Source organism: Trichosurus vulpecula, chromosome 3 (assembly GCF_011100635.1).
Source record: "Trichosurus vulpecula isolate mTriVul1 chromosome 3, mTriVul1.pri, whole genome shotgun sequence".
NCBI classification, from domain to species: domain Eukaryota; kingdom Metazoa; phylum Chordata; class Mammalia; order Diprotodontia; family Phalangeridae; genus Trichosurus; species Trichosurus vulpecula.
Genome location: NC_050575.1, coordinates 183,955,602 through 183,978,765, shown reverse-complemented (window position 1 = coordinate 183,978,765; position 23,164 = coordinate 183,955,602). Strand labels below are relative to the sequence as shown.

The following is a 23,164-nucleotide window of genomic DNA, read 5'->3' as shown; positions in this document are numbered from 1 at the left end:
TCCCCTGGCTGTGCAAAGCCAAGTCTGGGGTCCTGTCGTTGACGTTAGTTAGCTCCACCCCCTGGGGCTCAGTTACTTTTGTTGTTCTGCTAAGGTTAGGGCTGCTGGGAAACTTCTCTTCCTGCACTAGTCTCCTTCTGCCACTGCAGGAAGGGCCCTCTCCTCCACTTCTCTCACTACTGAAGCCCCCCTTTCTGGCTCCTCTGTTTCTCCTGAGATTTTATTCTCTGGGTTTATTCAAAGGAGGGATAAGAGCTGTTTTACCTGCACATCCTGGCTACCGGGAGTCCAAGAAGGCAAGTTTCAAACCTTTACACTATGGGTTAGAGGCCTCTGGGCTAGCTCCCTCGGCTGAAGGCTCTGCGCTCCGACAGAGTCCAGTCTTGGACTGAGAAGCCTGGGGGTCGATCGCAGCCATAGCCAGTACTTCTGCCCTGGGCCTGTTCCTGCTGTGGCATTTTGCTAACCCAGCGCTCTCCTAGACCCGCAGTTGGCCAGATTCTTCTGCTGTTCCCAGTTGGTTTGGTCTGGTGCCTTTACGTTTGCCTGGGGTTGGAGGCCTTCGGGCTAGCTGCTCCCGCGGCTTCAGGCTCTGCACTCTGACCTCACCTTGTCCTTTTCCAAAAGTGTTTAGCTTCTGACCACCCCCTCACCCAATCTACCCTTCCTTCCATGAGCATCTCCCTTTTAGTTGTCCCCTTCCTCTCCCACTTTCTGGTAGGATAAGACAGTTTTCTATACCCAATTGAGTTTGCATGTCATTCCCTCTTTGAGCCAATTCTGATGAGAGCAAGGGTCAAGAGTTCCCCTCCATTTGCCCCATCTTCTCCTCCACTGTAAAAGTTCCTCTAATATACCCTACTCTCTCTCCCCTTTCCCTTTTTCCCAGTGCATTCCTCTTTTTCACTCCTTAATCTTATTTTTTAGATATCCTCAAATCATGTTCAACTCACACTTGTGCCTTCTTTCTATGTATATTCCTAACTGCCCTACTAATGAGGAAATTCTTATGAGTTTTATTTTCCCGTGTAGGAATGTAAATAGTTTATCCTTATTAAGTTCCTTATGATTTCTCTTTCCTATTAATCTTTTTGTGCCTCTCTTGAGTCTTGTATTCGAAGTTCAAGTTTTCTATTCAACTCTGATCTTTTTTTTTTTGTCAGGAATGCTTGAAAGTCCTCTATTGCACTGAATATCTATTTTTCCTCCTGAAATATTATACTCAGTTTTGCTGGGCAGGTCATTCTTTGTTGTAATCCTAGCTCTTTTGCCGTCTGGAATGTCATATTCCAAGCCCTCCAATCTTTTAATATATAAGCTGCTAAATCTTCTGTTATTCTGACTGTGGCTCAATGATACTTGAATCGTTTCTGGCTGCTTGCAACATTTTCTCTTTGACTTGAGAGCCCTGGAATTTATCTCTAACATTCCTGGGAGTTTTCATTTGGGGATCTCTTTCAGGAGGTTGTTGTTCAGTTCTTTCAATTTCTATTTTACCCTTTTGTTCTAAAATATCAAGGCAATTTTCCTTGGTAATTTCTTGAGAGATGATGTCTAGGCTTTTTTTTTTTTTTTTGTTCATGGCTTTCATAAAGTCCAATAATTTTCAAATTATCTCTCCTGGATCTATTTTCTAGGTCAGTTGTTTTTCCAATGAGATATTTCACATGGTCTTCAATTTTTTCATTCTTTTGGTCTTGTTTTATTGTTTCTTGATAGATTCATTAGCTCCTACTTGCTCAATTCTAATTTTTAAGGAATTATTTTCTTCAGTAAGCTTTTGTACCTCCTTTTCCATTTGGCCAATTCTGCTTTTTAAGTATCTCTTCTCTTCAGTGAATTTTTGTGTATCTTTTTTTTTCCATTTGGCAAATTCTCTTTTTTCAGATGTTATTTTCTTCAGTATTTTTTGTTCCTCCTTTACCAAACTGTTGACTCTTTTTTCATGATTTTCTTATATCACTCTCATTTCTCTTTCCAAATTTTCCTCTACATCTCTTGCTTAATTTTTAAAATCCTTTTTGAGCTCTGTAATTTTAAGGTGGGGGGGGGTATAAGATCTTCCCCTTCCATTAATAGGCCTCATGTGGAGCCCATTAAGGGAAGCTTGCTTATAGGAAGGCTTGCACACCTTTTGTTAATAAGCTAATTAGGCAGTGAGTCAGGTTGTGATACCTTCTGGCTCTGAGCCTATTAGCTGAAAGAGTATGTATATTGTAAGAGGTGAGCTTTTGCTTTGGGGGCTTGCTTATGAGAAAGATGTTGCAATGCCTTGGTTGAGATTCCAAGTAGCCATATGTTCAGACCAGTTGTTCTACCCCTTTACAATCTGTGGTAAATAGCTGCTGCCACTGCTGATTCAGTGGCTCCCAAGGCCTGCTCCTAGTTTTCTGGGGCCCAATCTGATACTGTATTGCACTAGGCTCCCCTCTTACCAGGGTGTGACAGACCTTTTCTGCCTAACTTCCTCTAACTTTTCTTGTGCTGGAAAATTGTTTCACCCTGTCTCTTTGTGGGTAATGCCACTCCTAAATTTGTGTTAGGGCATTATTTAAATGTTTTCAGAGGAGTTCAGGGTGAGTCCTTACCTTTTCTCCAACATCTTTGCTCACCCCTCCTCAACACCTATTTTCTGACTGGTCATGTGAAGGCAACAGGGAACAGTAGAAAAGCCCCAGCTTTACAGACAGAAGTACTGGGCCCAAATGACATCTCTGACACTTGCTACCCGTGTGACCTTGGCCAAGTCACTTAACTTCACTAGGCCTCAGTTTCTTCATCTGTAAAATGAGGGGGTTGGATTTGATGGCTCATGAGATTCCTTTCAAGCTTAGACACCACATGTAAATTACAGGAGCCTTTGAACCTATATAAAATTCACAGAATCTTAGAGTTGGAAGGAACCTCAAAGGCTATCTTGCCCACCTCATTGCTGAATAAGAATACCCTCACCAATATTCTCAACTGGCCTTCCAATATCTCTCTTCAAGACCCACTGCAAAGGAGACCCCACTGTCTCAAAGAACGTTACTTACTTTTTAGAAAGCTCTGACTGTTACAAAGTTCTTCCTCATGGACTTCCTTTGAAGTCTATATTTCATTTTGTTTTGGGGGGTGAATCTAGGGGAAATAATTAAGTCCAAACCCTCATTTGTCAGGTAACTGAGGAAATTGAGATTCAGAGGCAAGTGACTTGCCCAGGATTATACTCACTTAGTACTTAGAACTTAGTAGTAGAGCTGCTTCTGGAATGCAGTGCCATATTCTGGTGAGCTGAAATCCGTTACTCTATGACTTCCACCCATTGGTCCTAGCTGTGCCCTTTGACCAATTCTACCAACATTTATTAAGCTTCTACTAAGTGGGCATCAATCAATAAATGAAGGCATCTTGCACCTAGATCTAGAAAGCCCTTAAGAAATGTTTGTTGAGGCTAACATGACAAAACAGGAAAATTATAAATGCTGGAGAAGATGTGGGAAAATTGGAACAATTTGGAGCTATTCCCAAAGGGCTATAAAAATGTGCAGGACCCACATGCACAAAAATATTTATAGCAGCTCTTTTTGTGGTGGCCAAGAACTGGAAATTGATGGGGTGCCCATCAATTGGGGAATGGATGAACAAGTCATGGTATGTGAATGTAATGGGATACTCTTGTGCTATGAGAAATGATGAGCAGGCAGACTTCAGAAAAACCTGGAAAGACTTATATGAACTGATGCTGAGTGAAGTGAGCAGAACCAGGAGAACATTGTACACAGTTACAGCCACATTGTGTGATGACTGACTTTGGTAGACTTAACTCTTCTCAGTGATGCAAGGACCTAAACCAACTCCAAAAGACTCATGATAGAAAATTCCATCCACATCCAGAGAAAGAAATATGAAGTCTAAATGCAGATCAAAGTACACCATTTGCTCTCTTTTTTTGTTTTGTTTTTGTTTTCCGATAATTCCTCCCATTCATTCTAATTCTTCTATACAACATGACTAATGTGAAAGTGTATATGTAGAGCCTATATCATATTGCATGCCATCTTGGGGATGGGGGAAAGGAGGGAGAGGAGAAAATTTAAAATTTATGGAAGTGAACATTGAAAACTAAAAATTAATTTATTAATTAAAAAAGAGAAATGTTTGTTGAATTGAATGTCCCTGTGCCAGGTGCCAGGGATACAAAGGCAAAAGTAACACCATCCCTCCCATCAATGTGGTTACATTGTCCTAGGGGCATGGAATACAATGTGTCATAGAAGAATAAATACAACACAATTTGAAGAAGTAAGAATTAACAGCTGAGGGGCAAGGGAGATCAGGGAAGGTTTTATGGAGGGAATCTTACCTGATCTGAGCCTTTAAGTAAGATAAAGTTTCTTAGAAACAGAGATGAGTAGGAATGTGTACTAAGTATAGGGAACAGCTTGTGCAAATGCTCAGAGATGGGAAAAGTAAAGCTAAGTTCAAGGAACAGCTAAAAATAAATCATGGCTAAAACAAAGAATGCACAAAAGGAGCAATATGAGATTAGACTCAAAAGGCAATTTGGAGTCAGATTGTGGAAGCCCTTGAATGCTAGGCCAATAAGTTTGTATTTTATCCTGGAAGAAATGGAAAGTCATCGAAGATTTTTGAACAGCAATCATGTCCTCCCTGTTTAACAGACCCTTCTTCTCCAAGCTAAACACTCCTAGTTCTTTCAACTGAACCTAAAATGACATAGTCTCTGGTCCCCCTCATCATCCTGGCCGATATCTCCCGAATGCATCCCAGTTTGTCTATGTCCTTCATAAAATGTGTCAATAATGAGATTGGGGGTGAAGGGAAACAGTATGTGAAAGAGTACTGGCCTGGGAGCCAGAAGCCCAAGGTCTCTGTGCCAACTCTACTACTAAGTACTAATTAAGTAATCCTGGGCAAGTCACTTGTCTCTAAACTTCTTTCCTCACCTGACAAATGAGGGTTTGAACTTAATTATCTCTCTTTGGTCCAGCCCTTGAAACAAAACAAAATGAAAACAAACTATGATTGTAAATTCTGCTTCACCTAGTGTTGAATTCTCTCTGTTCCAGGTACTTATGTGATGACAGTGACAGCCAATGATGCTGATGACAGTACCACTGCCAATGGTATGGTGAGGTACCGCATTGTGACTCAGACCCCTCAGAGCCCATCCCAGAATATGTTCACAATTAACAGTGAAACGGGAGATATTGTCACTGTAGCAGCTGGACTGGACCGAGAGGTAAGATGAAGTGGGTGTATTCATATCTCTTGTGATAATGGCCCCCATGTGACAGCATTAATCTGATTTTTGAAGAAAATTGCAAGATGTTCCCAGCACGAGAGAAAATCTGATTCTGGTCTGCATTTGCGTGTTCCTATTCAGAAGTACAGTTTATTTTGTGGCTTCCAAAAATCCATGTTGTCCTATTTAGACTTTGCAATTTTGAAATAATCAGGAAAATTGGCCCTAGGATGTTTGTTCTCATGCCTCTGAGTCCAAGTGTAATGTCATGAAGAGAACCTACTGTGTAGTGGATTCGCCACCCAGCACATTAATGAACTCCCCTGCAGTTGCCTATCTGTTTGTCATTTTCCATCTGCTCATCGGTAAGAAGAGCCACAATACTACCATTTACACATCCTAAATGGAATCCTACCCTTAAGAAGTCCTCTCCCCTTTGCCCTTCTAGACCACAGAGACCCCAGCCCCTGCAGGGCTCTGTCTCTGGGTCTTTTGATCCACTACCACTGCCTTTCTGAACATGAACTCCTGGTGCTGTCAGATCGGGGCTCCCTGGGGATGAATACAAACTCCTCCTCAGAATGGAAGACCTCAAAACATGATACTGTTCCTGGGCATTACACTTTATGCTTCTCCAATTGCCTTCACAATTATTATCTCCTGCAACCCTCATAGCACCCCTGTTGGGGTGGTACGATAATAATTATTCAATAGTGTTCTGAATAGAGACACTATGGTGTCACAGATAGAGTTCCGGGTTGGGAAACAGGAAGATTCAGGTTCAAAATCTATCTCTAACACTCAAGAGTTGTGTAACCTCGATGAGGCTCAAACAACTTCATAGGACTTGGGTACTACATTGAAGAAAGGTTGGAATCGGTGGTTATGCTATAAGTTCTCATACCAGGATTTTTCTATGCTGATGTGATCATAGGTTTTTGGTGTATTTATATCAGTGTGAATATGAGACAGCTAGGTGGAACCCCGGTACACAGAGCACTGGGCCTAGAGTCAAGAAGACCTGAGTTGAAATCCAGCCTCAGAAACATACTAGCTGTGTGACCCTGGGCAAGTCACTTAATCCCTGGTTACTTCAATTTGTTCTATAAAATGGGGATAGAAATAGCACCTACCTCCCAAGGTTGTAAGAATGAAATGAGGTAATAATTATAAAATGTTTAGCATAGTACGTAGCACATAATATTATATAAATGTTAGCTATTATTACAGTTCAAGCTAGGTGGATAGAGATCTGGACCTGGAGTCAGGAAGACTCATCTTCAGATACTTCAGACACTAGCTATGTGACCCTTGACAATTCATTTAACCCTGCTTGCCTCAGTTTCCTCCCCATAAAATGAGCTGAAGGAAATGGCAAACCATTCTAGTATCTGCCAAGAAAACCCCAAATGGGGTCACAAAGAGTCAGACACAACTGAAAATGACTGAACAAATTATTACGTCTATTACTAAAGAAAAGTACGTATAAGTATCAGTGAATAATATCATAGATTTTCCTCAGGTTTTTAAAGAAGCTGTTTTAGCTTGTTTCTCTAGTGATAATAGTTTACAATGATTCATTTTTAAATTTTAATTCATTTTTTTAATTTTTCGAGTGCCAGTGCCCTGAAATGATACCTCTTTTAAAGGAAAAAAATATTTCTATATATCGAAGAAAAAACCGTTGGTTAAAGGTCATATTCAGAATTTACGCAACGCAGGTTCAGAGAATAAGAGGCCCATATCCATAAAGATAAACTAACTGCTCACATTTCTACAGCCCTTTACTATTGACAACGCACCTTTGTGGTGACAGCTTTGCATGGTAGGTAATAGAATAGTTGTCTCCATCAGACACTTACTAGTTGTGTGACCCTGAGCAAGTCACTTAACTTCTGTTTGACTCAGTTTCCTCATCCATAAAATAGGGATGATAACATCACCCACTTCCCAAGATGACTGTGAGGATAAAATGAGATAATGATGGTAAAGCACTTAGCATATTGCCTGGAACATAGTCAGTGCCATGTGAATATTAGCCATCATCATCATCATCATTATTATATCCCACATGAGGAATCTAAGACTGAGAGAGACTAAATGCTTAGTAGAGCCAAGTCTAGAACCCAGGCCTCCCAAGTTTTAGGCCACTGCATTTTCTGTTACACCCAGCTGATCATGATCATCCACTGATTTCCAGCAAAGACTAGGTATGCGAGCAGAGAAATGCCAAACAGGCTTCAGAAGCATCTGCAACCTAGAGGTACCTAAAGGTAAGGATTGTAAAGGCTAGAGAACCAGCCCTAACCGGCAAGCCTTGGCCCTGAGGGCTGGGAGTACTTTGAACACCTGAGACGGGTAGGGGGAGTCATATGTGTTTAAAAAAAACTTGTCCCATTGTTATCACCCTGAATTCCCAGCAGTACTTATCAACCAGACCCAGCAAAGAGAATGCACTTGGTACATGCCAGCTTTTTTCACCATGTGTTCTAAACCATTAAAAGAAGAGCAGGATAAATAGTGATTTCCCCCCCATCATCCCTTGGGAAGGCATTTTCCCATATAGCCTAAATGGCTATCCGGGCACATTGCCACTTAGTTGCATCATGGGCAAATCAAACAGTGTCTCAAACTTTAGAGTCACAGAGCCTGTGTTTATCTTGCACTTTTCTAGACTGATAATATTTAGGCGGCCTCTCTGTAACTGTCCACAGCAGGGGCTGAGTTCACCCAGGAGCTCCCAGAGAGACCGTTATCACAGTGCGCCTCCACCAGCTTCACTCCCTAGCACACAGTCTGACAGGCATGTTTGCTCTGTAACCAGAGAGGCCCGAAAATGATTGTAAAAATAATTTACCCTAGATAAATAATTTGACACTCAGAACCTTGTAGAAATGCTGGTTACACATCAGAACAAACACTGTGGTTTTTGACTGGCTGCCTGTTTGTTTGCTGATGCTGAAACAGCTGTTTCCCGGTGGCAAACTCTTGGTTTTACCCCCTGAGTTTTCTTTGGGTTTAGTACATCTGCAGATGCCACTGGAGAATGATCCTCTAGGGGTGTAATGGGAATGAGAGGGAGAGCAAAACAATAAATTGAGAGCTCCACAGTGGATGGGCAACAACATCTGGTTTTTTAAGATGTTGTTTTCTCATGATGAGTCTAATAGAACAATGAAGTGCTGCCTTCCATGTTCCCTGGTACTCACATCTGGTGAGGTTCTGCTTCTGGAATTATTCAATACTAAAGAATACAGCTGAGTAGTCATTGGACCACAGGTTCCTGGAGCCTTCTACCTGTAGTCAAGCCAGTTAGTTTCCATCATTTCATTCATTTTAAGGAAATAAATTCCAAATTATAAAGTTTTTAAAAATCCCATCATTTACCTACCACTTTCCCCAGCATTTCCAAACATTACAGTGTGGTCGGCTTTTGTTTCACCTCACTGAAAGATGTGAGAGAAGAAGCCAAAGTATATTTCTATTTGACCTTGGAATTCACTAATTGATTCATTTACTTTCTAGTTCTGTTTAACTCAGACTGATATTAAAATAAGATTGCAGTCCCCAAATAAGAGTCTTTCTACCTTGTTTTTGCAAAGTTCCTATCTTATGCATCCTCAGCCCTGGATCACTACCCATCTTCCCTCTCTATTCCTACACCCAAGCCGCTGAACATAGCTAGAAGTCACAAAATCCTGTCAATTGGGCCCACTCCAATTGTTATCTAACAAAATGTTATCTAACTTCAACTGGACTATTATGGCTGCACCACAATGCTTTCATTCACTTCTGATTGACCTCAGTCACTTTTCCCATAGTCTCTTCCAAACCTTCTCCTGCCTCCTCAAGCTCTCAAATCTAACCCTACTCACTTCACAACCGATGGCCTGGCTTCCTACTTTACTGAGATCATGGCCATCCATCCTGGGCTCTTTCTACCCCTTCCTCCATATCTCAAAATCTCTACATCTTCATCTATTCCCTCCAGCTTTGTTCCAGTCCCAGAGGAGGAGATGGCCCTTCTCTTTGCAAAAGCTAATCCCTTTAGTTGTTACTTTGATTCCATCCCTCCCCTGTCTTTCAGGAACTTTCCCCATCAATCATTCTCTCTCTCTTTTATCTTCATTCTTTCCCTATCTAGAGTCTCCTTTTCTACTGCCTAAAAATATATTCATCTCTCTTATCCTTAAAAAGCTTCCCTTGACACTGCCATCCACTTAAGGTATCAGCCTATATTTCTTCTCCTTTTCACAGAATCACAGAATTTCAGAGTAAAAAGGGACCTTAGCGGCCATCTACTCTAACCCAAAGCCAAAAAAAGAATCCCCACTACAATTTATCTGACAAATGGTCATCCAGCCTTTGCCTGAAGACCTCCACTGAGTAGGAATACAGTCCCAGGAGGGAGCCCATTCTATTTTTGGACAGTTCTAATTATTAAAAAGTTTTCCCCTGTCGTCAAACCTAAATTTGTTTTTTTTGCAATTTTCAACTATTTCTCCTAGTGTGGTCCTCTAGGGCCAAACAGAATAAATCTAATCCCTCTTCTGCTTCATGGCCTTTCAAATGCTCAAAGACAGCTACATTGTGTCCCAAAAGTCTTCTCTTTTTTAGGCTAAATAGTCTCAGTTCCTTCAACTTTTGCCATTTAACTCCTAGAAACTCCTTCTATTCACCATCAAATTCCCCCTCAATTCCTTATAATTTGGCTTATCATGCCACCATTCTACTGAAACTGTCCTCACAAAAGTCACTAATGATTTCTTATTGTACGATTAAAAAACCTTTTCTCATTTCTCATTCTCCTTGACCTCTCTGCACTTTCAACAGTTAGCACTGTTAACCATCCATTCTTCTCAAGTACTCTCATCTCCCTTTTTGCTGTCTCCTGGGTCTCCTTCTACCTAGCTGACCACTTGGTTTTCTTCAGTGATTCATCATTTTCTTCCTAACCTCTAAGCATAGGGATCTCCCAAGGTTCTGACCTGGGCCCTCTTCTCTGCTTCCTTTATATTCTACACTCTTCCTCTTTATACTTCCTCTATACTCTTTTCCTTGGTGATCTCATCTACCCTTAAGTGTTCAATTGTCATGCAAATGACTCCCAAATTTATATATTCAGTCTTAATCTCTCCCCTGAACTCTAATCTCACATCTCCAGCCTGTTGGATATCTCAGCTTAAATTACCTAGAGTACTACACATTCAACCTGTTAAAAGAACTCAGCTTCTGTTCTAAATCCAGCTTTCCTCCTAAGTTCACTATTTCTCTTGAAAGGACCATTATTCTCTAAGGTATCAAAGTTTGAGGCCTCAGAGTTTTCAGAGGACTCTTCACTATCACTCGTCCCACACACACCTTCTGATTATGTGTTCACAATATTTCTCGTGTGATGGAGCCTGCCCCTACTGGCTTGTGAAGGCTGTTTGTTACATTTTCAGTGTGAATATTTGTTGCTGTTGTTGTTCAGTTGTTTCAGTTGTGTCTGAAATGAGGTTTTTTTGGCAAAGATACTGGAGTGCTTTGCCATTTTCTTCTCCAGTTCATTTTACAGATGAGGACCTGAGTTAAACAGGGTTAAGTGACTTGCCCAGGGTCACATAGCTAGAATGTGTCTAAGGTTAGATTTGAATTCAAGAAGTTGAGTCTTCCTGACTCCAAACCCAACACTCTAACCACTATAGCATCTAGCTGCCTGAGATTTACACCTTTGTAATACTGTTTTGTTGATTCGTTAGGCTTAAGAAAATCATGCGAAAAATATTAATAATGAAAATTAAACTTAAAAGCATGTCATGCATACTTTTTTTGAGAGCTAGTTGTTAAACATTTACCAGTTCCATTCCTTTCTCCACTCTCACTGCCACCAGCCCTGTTCAGGCCTTCCTCACCACTCATCTGGATTATTTTAATAGTTTCTCAATTGGTCTCCTTGCCTGTGGGTTCCACCATCTCTAATCCATCCTTCACCAGTTCCCAAAATAAAGACATGAGTCTGACAGCATCACTCTTTTGCCTTGAAGAAATAATTTCCTCAGTCTAGCATGTGAAGACTTCAACAATCTGTCTCCAAGCTAACATTCCAACTTTATTTCACATTGTTCTCCTTCATGCACCCTATGTTCCAGACAGATTGTCCTGAAAGACAGCATCACATCTCCTGTCTTCACAAATTCACACAGGCTATCCCCTTTGTTTAGAAAGATGCTCCCTCCTCATATCTGCCTTTTAAAATCTTTTCTTTCCTTTCATGCTAAAATTTGGTATTCTTGTTCTCCCTAAAACCTTTCCCTATGGTCTCTCCTAACTGAAAAACACCCATCCTATCTCCCCCAGGAACAATGTGAGTTCCTGAAGGATACAGATTCTATCCTTTTTTATCTTTGTATAGAGCAAAGTGCTTTGTACATTGTAAACATTTAATAAATGTTTGATGAATTAATGCTAATAACTGAATGGCTAAATGTTGGCCTCAGTCTACTTTCCTTTAACATCATATCCCTTGATCAAGCTTTGAACCTGGCCCTAGATGACCTGCTCCCAGATTTTAGGATGTCTTGAAGAAGGGCAAAGCTTTTAAGTTCCCCCCTCAGAAAGAGCTAGTCTTAAAATGGACAAAATGCATAATCAATTTCATACTGTGAACTGAGGGGCTATAGGAAGCATCTCCCACCTAAAAATCTCTCCCCTAATCAGTTTCCCCAACCCCTCAAGTTCCATTATTATTATTATTATTATTATTATTATTATACATTTACCAGGCTTAAATAATGCCTGCTCTATGCTCTTTCAAATCAGCAAATATCTTTTGTTGGAGTGACATACCCAGTACAAATGAATTTATCAGTACACTTTCTTCCATGACAAAAGAGTTTTTAGGGCAGGAGTTCTTAATTTTGTTTGTGCCATGGATCCCTTTGGAAGTCTGGTAAAACCTCAGAATAATGTTTAAAATGCAAAAAATAAAATATCTAGGGTTATAAATGAAACCAATTACATTAAAAGAGCTATCAAAATTAAAAAAAACAAATTCCTGAACCCCAGGTTAAGACCCCCTGGTTTGGGGGGGTAATAGCTACAGCAAAAGCACTCTAGAGAGAGGGTATTGGTAATGAAATAGGAGATGGGAAACACCTTGTGAGCAGTGGAATGGTGACCACTGGTGAAAACACAAAATTTAATCGGACTTCTGACCAGGAAACTGACAATAAGTCAAGTTAACAAGCATTTATTAAATGAGTACAATGTGTCAGGCATTGTGGTAAATGCAGGGGAAAGAAAGGCAAAAACATGGTCCCTGCCCTCAAGAAGCTCATATTGTAATGAGGGAGAACTATGTAAATAAATAGACATGTAAAAGATGTATACAAAATAAATGGAAAATAATCTCAGAGGGGCAGCTGGGTGAGGCAGTGGATAGAGCACTGGTCCTGGAGTCAAGAGGACCTGAGTTCAAATCCTCAGAAACTTACTAGCAATGTGACCCTGGGAAAGCCACTTAACTTTGCCGCATCTGCAAAATTAGCTGGAGAAGGAAATGGCAAACCACTCTAGTATCTTTACCAAGAAAACCCTAAATGGGGGTTGCAAAGGGTCAAACACAACTGAAATGACTGAACAACAACAGCAAAAAAAATCTCAAAAGGAAAAGCACTAGCAAACTAGGAGACAAGGAAAGTTCTCTTGCAGAAGACGATGTTTGAGCTAAGTCTTAAAGGGAGCTAGCTAAGAAGTGGATGTGGTGTGAGGAAGCATTCCAACTTTGAGAGACAGTGAGTTAAAGAATACAGGAATAGAGGGATGGAGTGTTATGCACAAGAAAGAGCAAGCAGCTCAGTGTAGTTTGATCATTGCTTTTCTACCTAGAAAGGTAGAAAGGGGCCAAATTCTGAAGGGATTTAAATGCCAAACATAGGATTTTGTGTTTGATCCTGGAAGTAGTAGGGAACCCCTGGAGTTTACTGATTGGAAAGAGAGGTGACAAGGTCAGACATATGCTCTAGGAATATCATTTTGTCAGACTTGAGGTAGGGAGACCAATTAAGAGGGTTTAGCAATAGTCCATTCAAGAGATGATGAGGGCCATTATTAGGGTAGTGTCTGTGAGTAGAGATAAGGGGATATGTATATGAGACTTTCCCCTATATTTATCATGATGTCTGACATATAGCATTCATTTAATAATAGATACAAGATTTGGCAAATTATTATATATGTCGTGTTAGTGAGAATGAAGAATTGAGAATAAAACTCAGGCTGTGAATTTGGGTGACTGGGATAATGGTGATGGACAGTAATAAGGAAGTCTGGAACAGGAAAGAATTTAGCGGAAATATGAGTTTTATTTTGAATTGCTCAGTTTGAGTTTCTTATGGGACATGCATTTGAGATGTCCAAAAGGCAGTTAATTGGTGATACAAGACTTTAGCTGAGAAAAGAGGCTAAGGATACATAGATCTGGGGATCATCTGCATGCCAATGATAATTGAACCGATGGAAGTTGATGAGATTCCTAAGTGAGATGATATAGAATGAAAAGATAAGAGTGCCCAGAATAGAGTCTATGGGGACATTAGATCTGAAAAATTGAATGAAAAGGAACAGTAAGACAGAGGAGGAAACCCAGAAGTCACAAAAGTCCAAAGAAAGAGTATCCAAGAGAAGAAAGTGATCACCCATCTCAAATACTACATACAGAGAGGTCAAGAGGAATGAGGACTGAGAACATACTTGGACTTGGCAATTAAGAAATCTTTGGTAACTGAAGACAGTAGTGTCAGTTAAATGATGGAGTAAGAAGTCAGGTTCCTAAGAATTTAGAAAATAGCAAGAAGAGAGGAAGTGGAGACACCAAGTGTCGATGATTTTATCAAGGATTTTAGTTGTAAAGGGGAAGAAAACTACAGAAGAATCACTAATGGGGAAGGTAAGATCAAGTAGGGATTAAAAAAAACAATTCAGAAGACAAGGATTTTAAGTACCATTAGATTAAGAGAGACTGAAGGTAAGAGAGTGAGGCTGATAGTGGAGAAAATCTTCTGTAAAACATGGGAGGGGATGGGACCAAGAGTGCTGGTAGAATGGTTGACCTTGGCAATGAAAAGGCCCATGTCTTCTTCTGAGAATGGAGTAAGCATAAGACAGTGAGGGAAGAAATCTGAATGGTGGGAAATGAAGACTTCAGTTTTTTCCAATGAAATATGAAGTGAAATCTTCCACTCAGATGGTAGAGATAGGGATTGGGAAAATTTAGAATAGTAACTGTGGAGAGGAGGACAGGAAATAGATTCAGTGGATTAGGATGATTGCCTTGCTGAAGTGAGAATCCAGTTAAGAATAGAGAACATAAAATTTTAGTGGTCCCAAATGACAGAGTTTTGTGATTTAATCTAGCTCCTTTTAGGAACAGGTGAATAGAAATAAAATAGGCATATGGTGGGAATGATCCAAGGTTGGACTGCGACAGAGCATGATCAGTGACAGAATGACATGGCAAGGGTTTGAAAAGTGAAGGATGTGTACAGTTGAGTTGGTTCACCAAGGAATGAATTTAGAGAATGGAGAAGAGTGTATCCAGTGCAAAGGGGAAAATTAGCCTGGGGCAAATTGAAGGGTAGAGGAAATAAAGGTCATGGTGAGGACAATAAGACACTGAAGGGCAATGAATGAAAAAGCATTTATTAGCAGCTTACTATTTGCCAGGTACCTATGCCAAGCATAGGTGTGATACAAAAATAAGCAAGCAAGACAAGCTCTGACCTCAAGGAGCCTACATGTCCATGGAGGAAAGACAAATTATAAAAAAGGGAAGCAAGAATGGATGAATAGGGTACATGCTCCGTGATGTGTTTTAGAAATGATTGGGGGGCAGCTAGGTCTGGTTGATAAGTACTGCTGGGAATTCAGGGTGATAACAATGGGACAAGACCGGCCCTGGAGTCAGGAGGACCTGAGTTCAAATCCGGCCTCAGGCACTTGACACACTTACTAGCTGTGTGACCTTGGGCAAGTAACTTAACCCCAATTGCCCTGCCTTCCCCCCCTCGAAAGGAAAAGGAAAATAAAAGAAATTATTAGGAAAAGATGTGGCAGCCTTGTTCTGGACAAGATGAGGCAAGAATTCATCTATCAGGGCCTAAGGTCCCAGAGGTAGAATTCAGTTATGGGAGGAAGGTTTGAGAAGGATGGCTGGAAAGCAGGCAGCATGGTTTGAAAATGGCCAAGAAGTGACATAGAGGCTTGTCCCTGGGCAAGAGAAGGCATAGTAAAATTGAGATGCTGTTAAAATGTGGTGTGAGAGCCGTCTTCAAATATATAAAGGATTGTCACATGGAAGGGGGATTGGATTTGTTTTACTTGGCCTTTGAGGAAAAGGCTACTAACAATGGGTGGGATTTTCAGAGAGCTCAGTTTCACCTCAGTATAAGGAAAGACTTCCTCATAATTAGAGCCATCCAACAGTAGAATCAACCACCTTATTAGGAGGAAGGGGTATATATATAGTAAGTTCCCTACCACTAAATGTAAGAAGCTGAAGTGAGAAAGGTGTGCATTCAAGGCAAGGGCTCCTGTCCTATCAACCCCTTATTTCAGAAGTATGGAAACAAATTAAATTCTGGGTTCAGGAGATAATAAATAGATTAGTTTGTTTCAAATGTAGATTATATAAAGGGAAATGATATGAAATGAACCTATAAATGTAGGTTGAAGCCAAATTTTGAAAGACTTTAAATGCCAAGCAAAGGAATTTGTATTTTATGTAGGTAATATGGAGCCATTGATGGTTCTCAGGTAGGGGGGAGTACTACAGTCATACCTGTCTTCTTGCATGATTGCTTTTGGTATCTGTATAAAGGATGAATTCAAATGGGCAGAGGCTGGAAGCTGAAGGGCTAATTAGGAGGCTCTTGTAATAGTTCCGGTATGAAAGACAGGAGGGCCATGAACTAGGGCCATGTGTGGAAAGGGGAGGGCAGACATGAGACACATTGTTTACATAGACTTGACAAGATTTTGCTACCGGTTTGCTGTAAGGGGTAAGGGAAGAAGAAAAGTTAAGGATGACTTAGAGGCTGTGGCTTTATTTACCTAGAAGGAGGGTGGTATGCTTAATAGGAATAAGGAAGTATGGAAGAGGGGGTGAGTTGTTTTATTATTATTATTATGTATTATTACTAATTAGCTAATGTTTATCTAGTGCTTTAGGGCCTACAATGTTTTTACATACGTTATCTCATTTGATCTTCACAACAGCCCTGTGAGGTAGGTGTTGCTATTATTCCCATTTCACAGATGAGAAAATGGGCTGAGAGAGGTTAAATTTTCAACGGTAACATGCCTAATAGATTCCTGAGAAATGATTTTAACTCAGGTCTTCCTGACTCCAAGTCCAGTACTCTATCTGCTATGCCATCAATTCAAACATTTATTATATGCTCGTAACATGAAAGTCACTGCCCTAGGTGCTGGAGATGCAAAGACAAAAATGAAACCGTCTCCGTCCTTAAGGATCTCACATTCTACTGAGGGGAAACATATGCCCAGCTATGCAAACCCAAAATCTATGTAAAATAATTAGGCCTTGCGTGTATGTTAACATCAGTAGTGTTCTCCTACCAGCCATAAAACTATGGTATCTTCATAGTGATAATGGTCATAATCACTAACATTTATATAGAGCCTACTGTGTGCCAGGCACTGTGCTAAACAATTTACAAACATCAGCTAATTTGAGTTAATACATCATTGCCTTGTGCTTTAATGGTTGGGTAAAGAGTTGTGTGTCACCACACCTATAGGAATAGGTCTAATAGAAATTTGGCAAATGTCTGGCCTCGTTTGGACCCCGAGTTCAGAGAACTTCAAAATGAATGCTGCCGTTTGTTTGATCCTGGTTATTTCTGGCAGGTTTATCTGTGATTCTTGAAGTCAACAAGTATTGTTTTTTGTTCAATTAGTCATGTTCCCATGAACCATACTGTCCATGGGATTTTCTTGGCAAGGATACTGGAATGGTTTGCCATTTTCTACTCCAGTGGATTAAGTCAAACAGGGTTAATCAACTTCCCCAGGGTCAAACAGCTAGTAAGTGTCTAAGGTCAGATTTGAACTCTTGTTTTCTTGACTCTAGGCCCAGTGCTCTATCCACTGAGCCACCTAACTGTTCAACAAGTATTGATGGAACCCTGACTGTGAGTAGGAAAAGAGTCTGACACATAAACCCTAGCCTCAAGGGGCTTCCAGTCTATATAAGATAGTAGAATGTCAGAGCTGGAAAGGATGTTAGAGATCAGTTAGTCCAAGCAGTGAGTCCATGGCAGAGTCCTTGATCCTCTGAACCTATCACTTTCAAAGGCACTGCAGCTACATGTCAGGTTGGCAACAGAAGGTGTACCTATATGAAATAATGCAAGACAGGATAGCTATGGAATGTCAAGGTTCTCTTATCTGGGGTGGGGAACCTGAAGTCTTGAGGCAACATGTGGCCCCCTAGGTTTTAAAGTGTGAAGTTTGGATTCAGTCAAAGGGTCACACTTGAGGACCTAGGGGGCCACATGTGGCCTTGAGGCCACAGGTTCCCCACCCCTGTATAGCAAGAAAGCCTTCCTAACATTTAGAACTGATCCTGGAAATACATATAGTTCAGTTCTCTGGGTCTAAAGGCATAAAACGGTCAGTCTGCTCCAATTACATGTGGCCACACTGACATGGCAGTGTGGGAAAGTGGACTCCAAGAAAGGGAGAAACAAGACTTTCTCTGAGGTGGTGGCTCAGTCCTGGTAGCATGGGGCCAATGAAAGACTTCAAAGCAGAGTGGAAGAACAACCCTGCTCTCCTCCTCCCCATACCCTCCTGCATCTATAGTCAATGCCCTAGGGTAAAGCCCCATTTGCCTATGTTATTTATAATACTGTGTGCCATTCTAATCCATATTCTCCCATATATGCTCCATAGAAGATCCACTCCATATTCTGGAAGCTTTCCTCGTCTGGGCCTTTTTTTTTTACATTTTATGGGCAGCAGTAGAATATAATAATAATAAAAACGACTAATAATTGTTGACATTTATATAGCGCTTTACTATTTACAAAGCATTCTACCTATGTTATCTTATTTGACCCTCACAACAACCCTTATTTTCAAAGAAATTAGCCTGGTTGAGAGCTGGTTATTGAGGCTACTTGGGGGCTTTCCTGTAAGATGAGTGTTCTGAACCCCAAACAGAGACTTGCCTTTAGTAAAGCCTATCTCCATAAATGTGGCTGACATTGAAGGCGAAAAAAGGAAAATCAAAGGTATTAAAATGATGATGATTTTGAAGTTATCTTACCTGGATCCCATTAATCTGGATGTAAATATGGCTACAAAGCTCTCTGTCCATTGACTCATTATGACTCTGCCTAATTGGATGGATCTCTTAGGAAGATAAGGATAATTGGACTGCACTTCATAAAAATACACTAAAAGGAGACCGGTTTTGCAACAGTTTGGTTTAAGCTGTTGCTGGCACAAGGGTGAAGAATACTGGGGATCAAACAAAGCCACACAGATGTCATTGACTAGGAAGGAGAAGAAAAATGATTAGATTTGGATTTTTCAATTTTAAAGCACCAAAGATTCAAAGCCTTATTGAAAAGGCCAGACTAAAAGGAAATGGTTCAAATCAAACAGGTGCTCTGAAGTGGCAAAAGTCAGGCCGAGGTAAAAGGATTGTTATGGAATGTGTTTCATGTGGGGGAGTGGGGGACTGGGAGAGGCATAAGGTAAAGGAAGGTGAGGAGATGGAAGGAGGAATAAGACGTTGTTTGGAATCAGGAATATGAGGATTAGTGAGAGAAGGCAGAGAAGGTAAACCAGATCTATGGGAAGCTAGTCAAATCATAAGTCTGAGAGGTAGGGAAGCAGGTTAGTTATAGTAGAAAGAGCCCATCTCAGTTCTGCTGTTTCCTTAAGACAGCATACCTCCACTTTTGAGTCCATGTTAGAAGGGCCCCTAAGAGTCACCTTATTTGACCCATACCAACAGGAATCTCCTTTGGAACTTCACTGAAAAGTGTTCACTCAGCTTCTGCTTCAAGCTTCTCCCCAGGGTGGGAGAAACCAGAACCCCCTCAGGTGGTCCATTCCACTTGGGGACAGCTGTAATTATTAGGAAGTTTTTCTGATTCAAGGGAAAATTGAAGAACCATGAGAGAGTAGGGATGATAGAGGGGCAATCTGCTAGGGAAGATGGGATGGAATGGAATCAAGAGCACACATAGAAGAATTTGCCTTGGCAAGAAGGGCTACCTCTTTATGCATGAGAGAGATAGAGGAGCAGAGAGTGGGAGAGGACTTGCCTAGGCACACTAATTTACTACAGAATCATGCATTTGGAGATACATTTGTTGTCAATTGCAGGAATTAAAATGATGGGGGAACTTAATTACTTTCACTTGAAGAAAAATCCTATTAAGTCAATGGAATAGCATCTATCTTAATTGTATCCTTTACTGGGGGCAAATCAAATAAAAATTCCAGTTTGGCTGGAATGTAGCATGCTACCTAAATCCCCAACTACCAAAGTATGAAAGTGTCTTGATCCTTAAGTATCTATGTACCTAAGTACTAATTAACTGATTACCTAAGTACTTACTATGTACCTTAATACCTAATTACCTAGATAACTTAGAGCCTAAGTTCCTAAGTCACTAAGTACTTAAGTATCTAAGTACAGAAGTCCCTGAATACCTAATCATCTAAGTACCTAAGTGAAAATGGTCCTAAGTATCTATGTACTTAAGTACCTAAGTAACTAAATACTCAAGTACCTAGTTACCTATGTTCCTAACTACCAATAAACCTGAGTACCAAATTAACTAATTACCTAAGTACCTAACAACAACTAAGGGCCTAAGTACTTAAATATCTAAGTTCCCAAGTACCTAAATGCTTAGGTACTGAATTATCCATGTATCTAAGTGCCTAATTACTAAAATACTTGTATACTAAAGTGTCTATATTCAATCTAGTTCAAACTAAGCCAGTTTAATCAAGTTCAAACCAGTTCATGCTGATTCAGACTGTTCAACTGGTTCAATAAGGTTCAAACCATTTCATTGTACTTCAAAGGTACCTAAATAGGTACTGAGTATCTAAGTACATAACTATCAAAGTATTGAAGTGCCTAAGTACTTAATTACCTAAACCTAAGAGCCTAATTATTTAAAGGCCTAAGTACTTAATTGATTAAGTCCCTATTGATCAAAATACATACTTTATTGCCAAGTACTTAAATGGCTATACCTAGGCACCTAATATTTAATTACATAAGTACCTAATTAACTGATTACCTGAGACCCCAATTACCTAAGTGCTTAGGTACTTAATTAACCATCTAAGTCTGTAAGTACTTAATTATGCAATTATCTAATGCCTGATTACCTATGGACTTAATTACCAAGATACTTCTATACTTAAGTGCCTATTGAATTATTATTATTGAATTATTGAATAATTCAGTTCAAACCAAATAGTTTCAATCTTATTCAATCCAATTCTAACAAGTTCAAAGTAGTTCTATTCAATTCAAACCATTTTTATGTGGTTCAGACTGGTTTTATCCAGTTTAGTCCTATTCAAATTAATTCAATCCTGTATAAATGGATTTGGTCAGGTTCAAATTTACATAATCCAGTTCAAATGTACCTAAATTGGTACTAGGTACCTAAATTGGTACTAGGTACCTAATTACCTAAAATCAAGGCTGTCCAAAATTCGGCCTTGGACCCTGCTTGACCCAAAGTACTATTTATGAAGCCCACCTACAAGCATAGAAATTTGCATAAATGCTTTAGTGAAGGAAGCTGAGCTACGGCAGAGCTCTCACTAAAATGTCAAATCAAAATATATTGTCTATTGTTTCAATAAAAACCTAAGGTTGGACAGCCCTGATCTAAGGAAACTAAAGAATGCCTAAGTATTTAATTACCTAATTATCCAAGTGTCAATGTACCTAATCACCTATATAACCAAGTACCTATTTACCTAATTACCTAATGACCTAAGTGCTAAATCCCCAAGTACTTAAATACCTGAGTACCTAATTAACTGATTACCTCTAAGTACTTATGTACCTAAGTTCTCAAGTACCTTTGTAGCAATATACAAGTTAATGCCTAAGTAACTCTTTACCTAAATACCTTTATGTAGATATCCTTAAGTCCCTAAGTACTTAAGTACATTTTTGCCTAAGTACCTAAGTGCTCCTAGTTGAGCCTGCTGAGGGCAAGTAAAACAAGACTAATCCCTCTTCCACGTGATAGGCTTCAGATGCTTAAAGCCAGCTCTGTTTTCCACCCAAGTCTTCTCTTTTTCAAGCGAAACATCCCTAAAGGTTTGATATATTGGTCTATCATTCTCTTATCATCCTGACCACCCTCCTCTGGCCACACTCTCTGATTACAGAAATGAAAGTGAGAAATCCTTAGGTTTTGATCCTCTCTAGGCTTCTGATTTGCTTTTCAATCCTGGATAATCCACATTCAAACATTTAGTGGGAGAAAAGAAGAGGAAGGGAATGGCCCACTATGTGCCAGGCACTATGCTAAGTGCTTTTTAATTTCTGTTTTTATGAACTATCTCATTTACAATTATTAGGAACCTACTCTTTGCAAAGGACTGTGATAGGTAAATCACCATGCAGTTCACAATGAGAAGGTGATCTACGACACTCTCAACTAAAAGAAAATGGAAACAGCACAGTACAGTGGAGAGCACCAAATTAGGAACTGGAGGACCTGGTTTCAAATCCCAGTTCTTCAACTTGTTACCTGGTGATCTTAGGTGAGCCCTGTGACCTTTCTTGGCCTCAGTTTCTCAGAATTAGACTTGATGACCTCTAAGGTCCCTTCAAGCTCAGTCTATGGTGCTGATTGTCAATGTCCTTCCTAAATTGTTGTATTCCAAAATGAACACAGTACTCCAATGTGCTCTAAATAGCAGAGTATTATCACATCCTTTATTTTAGATGTTGGGGACCTGTTAATGGAGACTAATTTTCTGGCTGCCAGGCCATCACTGGTGACTCACACTGACCTTTCAGTCCACTAAAACACCCACGTCCCTTTCATATGAGCTGTTGTTTGGCCATGTCTCCCCACTTCTAAACTTGTTCAGTGGATTTTTTGAACCAAAAGGTAGGACTTTACATTTATTCTGATGTAATTATATTTTATTAGTTTCAGATGGTCATTTCAGTCTGCCAAGATTTTGGGGGAACCTGATTCTGTCATCCAGTGTATGAGCTATTCCTCTCAGGTTCATGTTGCCTGCCAATTTGATTTGAATGCATCAAGTTCCAAATCCAACTATCTATGCATCTCTCTGCATCCTGTCTATAAGGATGCTATGAGAAGATTTTTCAGACAATTTGCTGAAATGTAGGTACATTATTTCCATGGCATCCCTCAGATCTATCAGAATATTAGCCCTACCAAGAAAGGAAATGAGGCTAGCCTGGCATTTGTTCTTAATGAATCCATGCTGGCTCATGGTGATTACCATTTTCCCTTTCTAAGAGCTCACAAGCCTTTCATTTAATAATCTGTCCTAGAATTTTGGCAGGAATTCACATCAAGAGCCGTGGACTGTGCTCTGAAAAATCCACCTTTTCCCTTTTGGAAAATCAGAACATTTGTTCACCTTCAGTTTTATAATGCCTCTTTTCTCCAGGATTTTTTTTCTTTAAAGATAATGCAGAGTGCCTCAGTAATTATCACATATGCCAATTCTTTCAGTATACAAGAATATCATGCTGATTCATAACTGGTAACTTGAACCATTGAGGGCAATAAGACACTTCCTATTTTCTCGTTTTTCTTGGATTCCAATTCTCCATTAACCATTTTGTTCTGTTTTTTTCCAGTCTCAAAG

At 40.0% G+C, this 23,164-nt stretch overlaps 1 protein-coding gene across 1 annotated transcript in view; it reads left to right on the top strand.

Moving 5' to 3' along the window:
• Window positions 1-23,164, top strand: part of CDH4 (cadherin 4) — a 255,626-nt gene that overhangs the window by 59,306 nt on the left and 173,156 nt on the right. The window contains exon 4 of the mRNA XM_036749894.1: window positions 5,073-5,245. Within this exon, the coding sequence (XP_036605789.1) occupies window positions 5,073-5,245 (173 nt within the window). The remainder of the gene's footprint in view (window positions 1-5,072; window positions 5,246-23,164) is intronic.